A 15055-nucleotide genomic window follows, 5' to 3' on the forward strand; every position below is an offset into this window, starting at 1 on the left:
GACCATGTGTATAAATCAATAAAAAAAATGGCCTCTTTATTTTGGCTTTTTTAGAGTATTGTGTAAGAGACCATCTGTATTATCAATAATATTAAGGTGATACAAGTGCTGCATTCATTCATTGGCTCATATGTGAGTAACTCTTACATCAAAGGAAGAAAGAAGTAAAGAAAAATACACTCTTTGCTACCACCACACCCTACCCATGCCATATAAAGGTTATCATATTATTAATTATTTAGGACAAGGGGCAGAGTAATTATAAAGAGAAAAAAGATGGGAGTTTTTTCAGAAAAAAAAATATTATATTAAATATTATATATAACAATATCAAAGAAGTAGGATCACAATATGTACCTCGGCTATTTTACTGCAAACAAAAAAAATAACTTCAGCTATAGGGGACTCGTGATGCTTAACAAACGATTATTCAATCATTCTATGCTTGTGTGGGTCTTTGAACATGAGAATATGGTATAGCCTTGTCCGGGTGGTGAAAAGATAGTGGCTACATACATTAAGATACATTCTGCTGGCCCTCCTTCACACAACTCGCACTCTCTATCCCTGACTGAGAAATTCACTGCACATACGTTTCCTATATGATACATATGGCAGGCCTGGCTGCAAATTAAAGGAACACAGTATATAAGGGGAGTTCAGGACATGAATCATTGCCCTGTTGTGGTTCTGTATAGTCCCAAATAGTGCACTGTATATTTGTATTTATCTCTTGGTTTTGACTTTGAATACGTTTGACTATTCTACCTTCTACACTTCTTTGGCTCGACTTTCGTACTCTCTCTGTTCCTGATTTCTGGCTCCCCTGACCTCGGCTTGTTCCTGATTACTCTCTGTCCTTGTGACGTTAGCCCGGCCATTCTAAGGTCCCGTACACGTTACTATTCTACTACACTCTCCGTGTGCTAATCAAAATGATTGGCACCAATTGGAAGAAAATAAATAAAGAAAGAAATGGCAGCAACCAAGATCATGTAGGCTGCTCAGGAGCACGCCCTGCCACACACTCTTCTTGCCATGCCTCCCCTATCCTGGCTGCAACACTGTGTGGCCTTATGGCAAGTCTGGGCCTGAATTCCTAGTGTAGTAGGGCAAGTGCAATAAGAAATTTAATAAAATGCATATACACACTCAGTGAGAGAGCTGGCTTAAAGGAACACTCCAGGCACCATAACAATAAAATCTCAATGACGTTGTAATAATGCCTGGGTGCCATGTTATCTTAAGAGGCTAAAATACATAATTTACAAATGATTTAACCCCAAAGTTGTCCAGACTGTGATCGCTCTCCAAGTCTCTCATTCTCAGCATCCATCAATGGATTCAATGAGATAAGGGTTATGGTGATAGGCTCAGGGCATCAACTGATGAATTCAGCCTACCTGAGGCTTCCCATTGAGAATAATGCATGGGAAATTATTATTATTATTATTATTATTATTATTATTATTATTGCAATTTATATAGCGCCAACAGATTCCGCAGCGCTTTACAATATTATGAGAGGGGATTTAACTATAAATAGGACAATTACAAATAAACTTATAGGAACAATAGGTTGAAGAGGACCCTGCTCAATCAAGCTTACATTCCATAGGAGGTGGGGTGTAAAACACATTAGGACAGGAATTTGCAATCAAATAAGGTGGGCTGCCCATTAGGAGAGGGCAAGAGACAGGTATGTGAGGTAAGGGTTAGTCTTGGAGGCCATAAGCTTTCCTAAAGAGATGGGTTTTAAGGCACTTCTTAAAAGATGTAAGACTAGGGGAGAGTCTGATGGCAGTAGGCAGGTTATTCCATAGGAAGGGAGCCGCCCGCGAGAGGTCCTGCGGAGAGACCGAGAAGGGACATACCTATGGATCTGTGAGGAGATATAAGAGGGGCTAGAGTTGTTCAGTGCTTTACAGGTGTGAGAAATGTACATGCATTCTCATGCATTTTATTCAGTGGGAAGTTACTGACAGAATATTACTCTCAGCATATCCCCAACGTGCAGTCCGAAGTTTCTTCCTTGAACAATTGGACATCTTTGGAGTTAAAGTGTTCGAAAACAGTTTAACCTCTTAGGGCAACACAGGGCAACACATTTGCTATGGTTCCCATGGTGTTCCTTTAATAGTAAACGGTCTATACACCTTAGATATGGGCATAAAGCACATATTATTTACAAACATTCTGAAAGTTTGACATCAGTAAAAAAAATGTGGCCAAATAATTAAATCTTCTTTCTATCCTATTCTAATTCAAACTCAATACCTGATCTTGTTACTTTATCCAGTAGCATTCAGAATATGTGATGTCATATGTCACTTTTTGTCACTTTTTTGCTTTTAACCCCTTAAGGACCAAACCTCTGGAAAAAAAGGGAATCATGACATGTCACACATGTCTGTATCCTTAAGGGGTTAAAGAAATATGCATACATCATACATAGTGAACTTGTGTTTAAATTGTACAGTTCAGCACCAGTTCACAGTTTGTACCAGTTTTTATTATCATAGTTATATTTTTTTAGCAAGGCTGCAATTTTGCCACATTAAAAAGACCTCAACATCTTAGTGCCATATCATGCCTCACAATTGTCCCGATTTTGATGTTCGACTCCTGTCCTGCTTATCTTTCCTGGTGTCCCGCTTATCTTTCCTGGTGTCCCAGGTACCGTAGCTACTACAGCAATAGTGCATTAATCACACACTCTACTGAGAACACTAGGACCACAGAGCTTCAGCATGGCATGGTTTGCTGGCTAGGGTTGGCAGGAGGGCTGTCGGTCAGCCTGGCTTACATGCAACCTCTCTAGGATAAACACCTATTTCAAGCATCGCTAGTGACACGAGTCACCCACCCCATCCTTGTTACAAACCAACAGAAGATATGCCATATATAGTGTAATAAGTACTCCAACTGTACTGCTGTACCAAGTGCTGTAATAATAATAATAATAATAATTATTATTATTTATAAAGCGCCAACAAGTTCTGCAGCGTTGTACAATGGGTGGACCAACAGACAAGTATTTGTAACCAGACAAATTGGATGCATGGGAAGAGAGGGATTAAGGAGCCCTGCTCAACAAGCTTACATGCTAGAGGGAGTGGGGTATAGTGACACAAAAGGTAAGGGTAGAAAAGTAGGCTGCTAGGATAGTAATAACCTTGAGAACAGCAGTGTACTCTGTGTCAGTTTTGGAGTAGCTAGGGTTAAGGTAGGGAAATGTTTAGGGTTGAAGAGGGTAGAGTTGAACTATCAAGGACCTTTAGGTACCATAACAACTTCATCTAATGGCTTGAAAATAAACATACCTTTTTCAAGCAAGTTTAGTGAACTGAGATTTCAAAAGCCGAATGCTGCCTAGGGGGAGTTGAGATCGGCGCTGGAGGCAAATCTGGAGTTAAACTGTTTGAGAATAATTTAACCCCTGAAGGTAAGAGTGCATCTGTTGGCTTTCTGGCACCATAACAACTTCATGTAGAGACCTGCTTTGATATGCTAAGGAATGTAAAACTTATAAATCTCATCCATGATTACCTCAAACAAGTCCCCTAACTATCCCTAAGACCACCTAACCTAATCCTCTTCCTATTCAACCTCATAAATCAATCTTCCCCTTAGCTCTTCTTAATTTCATTTTACGTTAATGCCCCTCTAACCCTTCTTATACTCCAGCAGTTAATAGAGGTGCAATGAAGCTGTTTTCTTATAAATGCAATGACATGTCTGTATCACTTATGTGGACTATTAAACACTGATTTGTTCAAAATTTTCTACTTGAGCACAAATTATAATTTCTCATATATAGACTATAAGTCAGCTATACGAATCAACAGAATTTTTTCCAATACCTTTGACCAACGCTGCCTTCAGAAATTATAAGGCACCTGTCAGCAGCTCAAGGTCTGGACCCCTGGGGTCTGCCCCCAAATCCACCCATGGGCCTGCCCCCAAGTCTGCCCACAGGCACCCACCCCCAAGTCCACCCACAGGGCTCGCCCCAAGGCTGTCCACAAGGATGAAGTGTGTGTATGGAATGTGGTGTGTGTATAGTGGATGTAGAATGTGTGTAGTGGATGCAGTGCATATAGTCAATGCAGATTGTATGTCTGTGTAATGTATATAATGTTTGTGTGTAGCAGATGCAAAGTGTGTGTTTTTGTAGTCGATGTAGTGTGTGTATAGTGACTGCAGAGTGTGTTTGTGTAGCGTGTGTATAGTGACTGCAGAGTAAATTTGTGTAGTGAATGCATAGTGTGTGTATTGAATGTAGTGTGTGTAGTGAATACAGAGTGTGTGAGCATGTAGTGTGAGTATAGTGACTGCAGACTATGTTTAGGCATGTAGTGTATGTGTACTGACTGCAGAGTGTATGTTTGTGTAAGGATGTAGTGTGTGTGTAGTGACTGCAGACTGTGTGTAAAATACAAGCTACGTTATGTGGGGAATAAAGAGCATTTTTGTTTTTTACATTTTTTTTTTAAATATATATATATTTTTTTTACATTTTTTATTTTTGCAGTGCATATTGAGTTAACATACGTGCGTGAGGTACCCCAACGGCAGTCCTCACGTAATATTGAGACATAGGTAACAATGGGGTAATTGAGAGTACGTGCACTATTTTTTGTTTAAGATAGTAGTATAGGTAGGTTATCACAATAGGAGGCAGTCAAAGATTACATTGCTGTGTATATTACAGTATATTAGATTCTCTGCTAGATAGGTTACAGGCTTTTCTACTCTGAGTAATACAAGTATGCTTGTGGTTAGTGCTAGTGGTTAGTGCTAAGCTGGGCTGCTAAACAAACGAGCTTCTATCGGTTAAATGATAAATGATAAGTAGTATAGGTAGGTTATCACAATAGGAGTCATTCAAAGATTACATTGCTGTGTATATTACAGTATATTAGATTCTCTGCTAGATAGGTTACAGGCTTTTCTACTCTGTGTAATACAAGTATGCTTGTGGTTAGTGCTAGTGGTCAGTGCTAAGCTGGGCTGCTAAACAAACGAACTTCTATCTGTTAAATGCTAACTGATTCTTCTTAAGGCAACACAGGTGATGCATACATCATTGGAACAAGGGGTGGGGACCAAGGGAAACAGAAAACAGTCAGAGTAAGCTCATGGGGCTTTTGCACTGGTCGCTATTCCCTATTTCGGCAGGTCACAGCAAGACAGGGTACCAGGAAGGTCAGAAACACAGGGCTATCCGGAGTGCAGGTAAATGTGCAACGAGAGTTCACCATTTGTAAGCCAAGCTGGGAGTGGATCGGTGTTGGTCAGGCAGTCCTCTTTAGCCAATTCCCCTTCTGCAGGGGGGCCGCTGGGTTTTCCGAAGAAGTGTCCACAGGGGTGGGTAAGGGTGATGTGGGAGCTATAAAGGGAGTTCTGCCGGATATGGGTCGGGCACACAGGTCACCCAGTTCTGGGTCGGACCGGCGACCGGCTTCGTGAGGTTGCATGCTCGGGCCCCCTGTCTTGAGGCTATGTCGCTGTAAGAAACTTGGCAGCCGGGTCTCCTGTTGCCACCTCGCCGCCTCTGTCGGGCAGGTATCTTGGGGGCTGCGGCCTTGCCTGGAGTGGAGCGTCTCTTCCCTCCTTGTGTGGGTCGACGCTTTCGCTCCGTCTGCCGGTGCAGTGATACTTTTCTCAAGTTCACCTGGGGACGACTCGGCTTGCCTTTTTTTGTGGCGGTGTGCTGGGCTGCCGGGTGTGCGTGCAGCTTTTTGTATAAGTTGCGCCAGAATCGGGCAAATGTAGCTTCCACGCGCTGCAGTATGTCGCTGTGAGTCTCCCCTGCGGGTACACTATTTAGTTCACCGAATGTGGATGCCGCCGCAATTTTGGTTGCTCCATGTGCTCGGCTGCCTGTGTGCGGCGGTGTGTCAAGCTGTGTCGTCAGCCAGCGATTGCCCCTCATGTCGCTTGGTGCAGACCGAGATGACCCCCATCGGTCCAGAGGGGGGGGGGGTAGGAGATGTCAGCCTCGAGGAACCAGTGTTCAGGTCAGTCAGCCCAGGGAGCGGCTGCCTCCCCGAAGCTCGATCTCCGGTAGGCCTCAAGGCTTGTTGTCGTGTCCCCGAGGGGTTACAGGCTTGTGTTTTGTGTCGGGTGAGTCCCCCGGGTGTCCCCTTCATGATGGTTTCCTGCCAGTGGGCGATTGTGCCGTTTTTGTTAGGGTTTTACCCCCAGAAAAGTAGATTAGAGCGGGAGCTCTGGATGCCAGGCTCCGCCCCCCATTTTTAAAATTTTATTCACCTCTCCCTACTTCTTACCTGTAGAGGGAGCGTAGGTGGATATATATTCTTTGGTGGTCCGGTGGCATGGTGGAGGGGGCCAGCCGCAGCACATGACAGAGGGGACCCAGCATATGCTGTCTTAACTTTCAAGCAGCTCCTCTGACTCTCACTGGTCTTGCCTGCGTGCCGTGAGGATTGCCATGGTAACCTGTGGCAATGCTCTGACTGCTATGGAGCTCGCGAGGTTTAGAGTGGGAAGATCACCTACAAGGTTAAGATAGCATGTGCTGGGCCCCCTCTTTCGTGTACAGGTAGCTGGGGGCGATAATCACTATCTATATGTGCACATAGGGAGTAGTCCGGGCTCCCCAGGGCTGCCGGGCCCATGACAACTGTCATTGTTGTCATGCCCTGATGGCGGCCCTGCCTTTGACATTTGTAGAGTTATTTACTGGCAAAAAAGTATATTCACTAAACAGTTAAAGATCATGACTTAAATCTAAATGTACAAAATAACTGAGTTTATAACAATCACCAACCATATAGACAACTTTTATTCCGGCAGAATTTTTTTGCAAATTCAGCTTTCATTTTATCACAACTAATACATTTATTAGTTAATCAATTCAGAATGCTGCAGAGATAACAAGAGAATCAACAATGGAATATATGTCACAAATTTAACCGAATCACTAATTATTATTTTTTTCTTTTTAAAATTAATTCATCAAATTCCATAAACTTAATTCTATTCTGTAAATGCCCACTTTACAAAATTGGGTGCTAAATACAGTTTTAACATAATAGTACAGATAAACATTTATTTCATTTTGGTGACAAATGGTGAATGTGGAAAACAATGTAAAGAATAAATAATTCTAGCAAAGTGTAGAATGGAAAGTACTATACATTTTCCTTAGTACGCAGAAAACAATGCACCTTTTGTATTTTTATGCAGCTTTAGCAGACCAGGAGATATATAAAGAGATTGCCAGGACACAATCCACTATACACTGGCATATGACATTGTAACTCATATTAAAATGGGAAAGGTATTATTTTATCTAATATGATGTGCTCGATGATGTGAACTTACTTAACATGTTGGCAAAATCCTAGATATTTTTCCAGTAATATTTCATAATATTTGTAACCTCTAAAACATAGTTTTTCAGTTGATCGAACAGCTTTGTGCCAATACTCAATATTTTTTTCTTCATTATAGATAATCTTCTACGAAGAGAGGGACTTCCAGGGTCACTCCTATGAGTGCAGCAGTGACCACAGCGATTTGCAATCTTTTTTCAGTCGTTGCAACTCTGCTAGGGTTCTAAGTGGCTGTTGGATTATTTATGAGCGTCCTGGGTATATGGGGTTTCAGTACTACCTCAAACGAGGTAACTATCCAGACTACCAAAACTGGATGGGCTACAATGATTCTGTCAAGTCCTGTCGCATGATTCCACAGGTATGCCTTTCTTTCTGTAGTTATTATTATCATTTTTGGTATTTATATAGGGCCAACTAATTCCACAGCACCCCTACCCCCCCACACACACACACTCAATATTATAAAAAGGGGGAAATGTCACAATAAATGAGACAATCGCTAAATGTTACAGGAACAATAGGTTAATAAGGACCCTACTCAAACGAGTTCACAGTCTAGAGTAAAGTGTTTGTTTTGACATTAAGAAACTCTTGGGGGGAATAAAAAAGAATTTTAAGTAATTGTAGATGCACAGCTTCTTTATACATATATTTTCAATAGCTACTGCTAGATTATGATTGATAGAACCCACCAAATGCCTAGTACATATCGGCAAACTCCTGAAGAACGAGAAGGTAATCCAGTTGTGCCATCTTATTGTGCACTGGGATAGCCTCTGGCCCTCTGCAACAGTATCTGACTCCTGCTGATGAGATTGTGATTGGTGGATGAGGTTGTGTGTCTATATGTGCCATTAAGATGTTTTTGAGTACCTTTGTATGTGTTATTGAGTAAATGTCAGTGAGTACGTTCATTCCTCAAAGAGATTAAATGTTTTTTCTTTCTAAGGGCCAAAGGTGGATTTAAAAAGTGAATCCCATTTTGCTAAAATATATGAATACAAATATATTTCTGAGAGTATTATGCATGTGTGTATGTCTTATCTTGTAAATGTTTAGGGCAGTCGAATGTACCTGTTTGGCATGTGTGGGTGAAAATATGTGTAAGTTATATGTTTAAATTTGGGTGTCATGATGTGCAGCCTAGGGTAGTTCAAATTTAAATACACCTTTGAGGATTTTCCATATTGGCGGAAGGCATACATATGGTCTTCAGGAACAAGATTGGGATGAAGGCAAAGTTCATGTGGTCCTTAAGGGGTTAAATTTAACTTTATGTACTTAGTGGCACTTCATTTAACATCACAACAGATTGTATATGTGAAGACCACAACTCAGAATATTTATTGCATTATTGATGTGTTTCCTTTAATTTTTTTATTATTGATTATGACATCAGTAAGTTTCATGAGATTGTTATAGGAAGATATGCATTAGGATAATGGGAATACATCATTGTAAATAACAAGTACCAACTCATCTGGAACTAGCCTTCAAAAGTATTCATAAAGTTTATATAAACGCACACGCGCAAACAAGAAAAAAGTGGCAAAAAGAACACATAATGCCACAAATGTTACTTAATACTTTCTTACAACAATAAAAAGAGAGAGTAACTGTGTGCGCACATACAAGACTTATAGTAATGATATTATGTTATGTAGTGTTATAATTATAAATGTAGTGTATTACTTTTTCTTACAACAATAAAGAGAGGAAAACGTATGTATGAACAAAAGGTGTATAATACTAAATCATACCAAAACTGTAGGAAAGGCAAAAGAAAATTGGTGGCAATGAGAAAACATAATTTAAGGGGTTAGCACAGAAAAACTAATGCTATACTATTTTTTTTAACCAAGTCATGACTCCCTTCAGTATCCCTTTTGAATAAGACAGAAATATGTGGAGGCGACGAGGCATGGTGCTGGAATAGAATTTGTCAAGTTGGGCTTGTTTGTTTGCATTTGGAAATAAATAATTGACTGAAAAGGAAAAGCCGACAACACAATGGATTGTCTAAATATAGGAGTGTTTTTGTATGACATAGGTGTGTGTAAATGCAAGGGTGTATTTGTGTGTAGTGCTGGTGTTTTTTAATGCATAGGTGTATTTATGTAAGTGTTGGCTCATTGAGGCACAGGTGTATTGTGTGTAGTGTTGGTGTTAAAATGCACAGGTGTAGTGTCTGTGTGTTAATGTAGACATGTTTTTATATGATTACTATGTGCTGTCATTGATATGTGTGGAAAGCAGAAGCATTGGTATATTTTGGTTTTGTGCTGCCCTAGGCATGACAAAACATGGACACCTCCATCCAATCAAAATTTATCTTCCTGTTTAAAACCAACACGCTCTTTGCCTGACAGACACACGCCCTCACTGATGCCTATACTGACATACACTCACTGACAGATACACAGCCATTGGCACAACAGATTAGCCAACACACACTTTCACTGTAACACACATTCACTTACAGACACATACACACTCACTGACTCACAGTTACACTCACTCAAAGTTACACACACTCACTGACAGAAATGCATACACACTAACTGACAGACGCACACTCAGTGTCAGACACACACCAACAGACATACACATTCACTGACAGACATACACACTCTCGGTTACAGACACACTGACAGACACACACTGATGCACGTTTTTTTACATTACACTCCACCCAGCCTCCCTATCTTTGAGAGTGCTGGAGAGGATGCTTTATCTCCCTGGGGTCCAGTTGGGATCCTTTATAGCCAAGTGGCCGGTCAATGGAGGGTGCGCAGGAGTCCTGATATTCCTGCTCAGCTCTCTCACATGCTGCTTAGTGATGCGGAGACGTCATATCCCAGCCCCAGCATCTCTGAGGGGTACAAGAGAGCTGGGCAGGAAGAGCTCAGGTGACCGGGCTCCCTCGCTGACCACCTCCAACATGAGCAGAGGCCAGCCTTGGGGGCCCCTAGGATGGCCATCAGGCCAGCTATCGGGCCCTTCAGGACAAGAGCCTGACAAGGCATCCAACAGTGCATTTGGGGTCGGATTTTTTGTCTTCCCCCCCACGGCCTCTCACTAAATACAGTGCTGAGCACAAGGACACCTGTGGGAGGTCTTTGCTGCTTTCCATTGTCAAGTTGGAGAAAGTCCTATTTTTAAATATGTTTTTCCCCTAGTCCATAAATTTGCTTGCAAACTTGCTATAGATAAACCTTGATAGATGAAATGTTATGCAATTTCAAAATAACATGTTATTGGTGACAATACACTGAGTTAAACATACACAAACACTGACCAATATGGACACACTCACTGTCAATGCATTGACCTCCCCACACATCTACTGACCCATATAGACACGCACACAAACACTGACAAATACATATACACACAGACTGACCCATATGGGCATGCATACAAACACAGACCAATATGGTCAAACACAGATTAACCCATATGAACACACATACTAAGCCATACACACAGTCACTGACAAACTCACTTACTGACCCATACAGAGTGCAAACTCACCAACAGCTGCCTGGATGTCTTACTGGCCAGTATTGTGACAGAGGTCAACTGTTGTGCAGAGAGAAGAGCTCTTGGCTACCACTACACCTTTCTGGCTCTTCTTACCTCCCCAACATGCCAATTTTTGTTTGCTCAACTGCAGCAGTTCCACTTCCCATATGCTGACACATGTTGCCTCTTCGGCATCTCTTCATGACTTGGTTCTCTATGTGCTGTAATCACTTCTTTCCAGCACAGTTGCTGCACAAGGGAACAACTCAGTGTAGTTGCCAACAATGCGAGACATGTCCTGGGACCCATTTTTGCCAGGACGAGAGCCCAAAACAAGGTCCTATTAAAATTGGACAGTTGGCAACTATAGCATCTACAGCCATATGCCGCCTGTGTGGGCAGTAGGTTTAAAAGACCTGTTCTAAAGTGTAAATAGCAGTTGTGACTTTAAGTAACATTTCATAAGCTAGTGTATAGATTTATGTTGGTTTTGTTTTTGCAGATAATATTGCACAGATGATCTGTATTTAACATTGTCAAATCATGTTTACTCCTTACCTTTTATTTCTTATATTTTTTTGCATGCTTGATAATATATAATCTACTAAGCAATATTTGTAATTTAATTACATTGTGTTTGTGCAGTTTTCATAAATTTTGTGCTTGTATATTATGAATTAAATACAAACTAATACAATAATATAGTGCAATACATTACTATCTAATACTAACTAAAACAAAATACAAACAGAGCACTTGAGAAATCGAGCATAACTTTTTCTTTTCATAATTTGCAGTATGAAATCTAATCCATACAGGTTCCCTTACAATCATTCATGGTTATGACTACCAGACTGTTGAGAAACAAATTTCTAAGCCAGAAGCCGTTAGTCACTGATATAATACCTGCTAAAATTTCAAGCAGTACTGGAAGTTTCAATGAGTCACATCATCACTGCAGTTAGGGAGGTGTAGCAGTAAATAGACTATCATTTTACTGTCAGCATTATATTATCAATCCAGAGATGGTTAAAAATTGCAGTAAAAGTTTTAAATATCTTTATTTTACATAGTTACATAGTTACATAGTTACATAGCTGAAAAGAGACTTGCGCCCATCAAGTTCAGCCTTCCTCACATATGTTTATGCTGTTGATCCAAAAGAATGCAAAAAACCTTCTTGACTCCAAAATAGCAGTCAGATGTCTCCTTGGATCAAGCAGCTATTATCCCACTAATTAGAAATTATATTCCTGTATGTTATGCTTTTGCAAGTATTTATCCAATTGCAGTTTAAACATCTGCATAGCCTCTGACAAAACCACCTCTTCAGGCAGAGAATATCCTTATTGTTCTTACTGTAAAAAAAACTTTTCTTTGCCTTAGACTAAATTTCCTTTCTTCCAGCCTAAATGTGTGACCTTGTGTCCTATGTATAGTCCTGTTTCTGAATAGATTTCCAGATAAAGGTTTGTACTGGTCCCGAATATATTTGTATAATGTTATCATATCCCTTCTCAGGCGCAGTTTTTCCAAACTAAACAGATTTAATTTTTTTTTTACCTTTCTTCGTAACTAAAATGCTCCATTCCTTTTATCAATTTTGTAGCTCGTCTCTGCACTTTTTCTAGTGCCATGATATCTTTCTTTAGAACAGGTGCCCAAAATTGCACAGCATATTCAAGGTGTGGTCTTACCAGCGATTTATAAAGAGGCAAAATTATATTTTCATCCCAAGAATATATGCCCCTATTTATACATGACAAAACCTGACTGGCCTTAGCAACTGCAGATTGACATTGCATATTGCTACCTAATTTGTTGTCTATAACAATTCCCAAATCCTTCTCGTGTGTGGTTATCCCAAATGCACTACCATTTAGGGTGTAAATTGCTTGTGCATTCTTAACCCCGAAGTGCATAATTTAGCATTTCTCTATGTTAAATTTAATCTGCCGTTTTAGTGCCCAGTCCCCCAATCTATCCAAATCACACTGCAGCAAAGCAATATCCTGCTCACATTTTATTACTTTACAAAGTTTTGTGTCATCTGCAAACACTGTTACGTGGCTTTCAATGCCTATTTCAAGATTTTAGAAATAATTATTTAACTCTATTTACTGTTTGTGGGCATTATGCTAAAATGCTGGCATTTTTACATTTTGTTGCAATTTTTTAGTAAGCTGCAATGTGAAGAATTCCTTCAGGGTCCTTGCAAGTACCTATAAGCAAGGTATTTGACCATTTTATACAAATGTATTATATTTCATTCCTTTATACAAAAATGTAAATCCCTGTGTGAGATATTGCAAGATAAATTACACTGTATACTGTCTTCAATTCACATATATAAATTTACATCATTGTAATTTTGAAGTTTGTCTGCAAAGTGCCCACAAATGTTATGTTATGATATATTTATATACTAGCAATGCAGCCCTTGCTTTAAAAAAAAAAAGATATGCTAATATTTTACAATTTTAAAGTTAACACAGAGACTCACGTTTATTATTTATAAAATATTTTAATTTTAATATTTTTAACATTTCCAATTTTAGCATCAAGGTTCCTACAAAATAAGACTCCATGAAAAGGAAGACTTTAAAGGCCATACGATGGAGTTCTCAGAAGACTGTCCTCATGTTTTTGAAAATTTTCATCACCATGATGTTCACTCCTGTAAGATTCTTGATGGGCATTGGATATTTTATGAACAGCCAAACTACAGAGGTCGTCAGTACTACCTGAGACCAGGAGATTACAAGAGATTCAATGACTGGGGAGGAATAAACAGCAGAGTTAGCTCTTTTAGAAGAATCACAGATTTCTACTAGACAATAATGAAATTATGCCTTAACTAAAACTAAATAAAATGCTGCCTTATCTAAAAGAGAATAAATTTTGATTGCATAATTCAGACTACGTACTATCTTCATGAAAATTATTGGAGGTTTATTGACTTTTCTAGAAATTAAAAAACAAAACTGTTGTTTAATATATTATTGAAATAATCTAGCATGCATACTCACTGCGTGCCTGATAGAATGGATCCTAACCTTTTCGAGAAAGAGAGACCCTTTTTATTTTTAGACATGATGTGGAACACACATAATAAATAAATAATTTTATCATATACCTCAAATCCATGTATATAGTTCCTTTCCCACTTCAGTTATTTTACACATTCTGCCATTTCATAAAACTCAACTTTATATTCATGTTTATTGCTCTCTTATTTATTTAATTCATTTTTATTTTCTTCCCTCCTCTTTATATTCCTTATTTTTATGCCATCCCTCCCATTTTAATTTTCTTACTTTCACTTCATACCATCTATTCCATTTACTTTAATAGGATAACACCCTACTTTTTATTATAGATGAGATTTGTTCCTTTAATGTTTAGCAACTTCAAAGAGGCACAGGTCACTAACATTGAGTTCAAGAATGTATACACACCCAGCAACAACTACACACAAACACATCCCATTCACAAAATCACATATCTGTATATACGTTAGTCTCACATTTGCATACACTAACACACAGGCTCATCTCACAGCTACATTAAACCACACTCAATTCACACACACTCTGACTTAACAATAACATGCATGTTTGGACATACAGGTCTTTCTAACCCAATGAGTAAACCAGTAAGCCAATCAGTGGCACCCCTACTCAGCGGCACTCTGTGCTTCCTGACACTCAGTAAATAAAAGTGAACACATTAACACTGATATTTTTTTTACCTGGGGAGATGAGAAGGTCCAAAGTTTTCCTGCCAGGCCCAGGTACCAACGCCTTATGATGTGGTGCCCAGAATAAAGTGGAGGGTTCCCTTTACTTGTCCTTCATGCTCCAATCTCCTTTTCTTCTGCTTCATTTGACACAGTCTTCTTTCACTGTCTGCTCCTCCTTGGCTCCTTCACCTTTCTGATCCCTTTCTGGTCCTTCTCCTACATTACCTTCTGCCCCTTCCAGCTCCTTTCTGCTCCTTGCAGACCCTTCCTGCTCCTTATCCTATTTTACCTTTGTGCTCCTTCTGCCTATTCCAGCTCATTGCTGACCCTTTCTGCTCCTTGATGTCCATTCCTGCTCCTTCTACTTTACCTTTGTGCTCCTTTTGTCCCCTCCTTCTCCTTGCTGCCCTTTCCAGCTCCT

The 15055-nt window shown here is 39.8% G+C and overlaps 2 protein-coding genes across 2 annotated transcripts in view; both read left to right on the top strand.

Moving 5' to 3' along the window:
• Positions 1-15055, top strand: part of LOC134570823 (carboxypeptidase O-like) — a 467541-nt gene that overhangs the window by 18333 nt on the left and 434153 nt on the right. The gene's annotated exons all lie outside the window — the stretch shown is intronic.
• LOC134570820 (gamma-crystallin 2-like) lies at positions 7266-13805 on the top strand. Its single transcript, XM_063428799.1, has 3 exons — positions 7266-7309; positions 7483-7725; positions 13451-13805. The coding sequence occupies exons 1-3, from the start codon at positions 7301-7303 to the stop codon at positions 13724-13726; spliced, it is 528 nt and encodes a 175-aa protein (XP_063284869.1). The 5' UTR covers positions 7266-7300; the 3' UTR covers positions 13727-13805.

This window comes from Pelobates fuscus, chromosome 8 (assembly GCF_036172605.1).
Source record: "Pelobates fuscus isolate aPelFus1 chromosome 8, aPelFus1.pri, whole genome shotgun sequence".
Taxonomy (NCBI): Eukaryota; Metazoa; Chordata; class Amphibia; order Anura; family Pelobatidae; genus Pelobates; species Pelobates fuscus.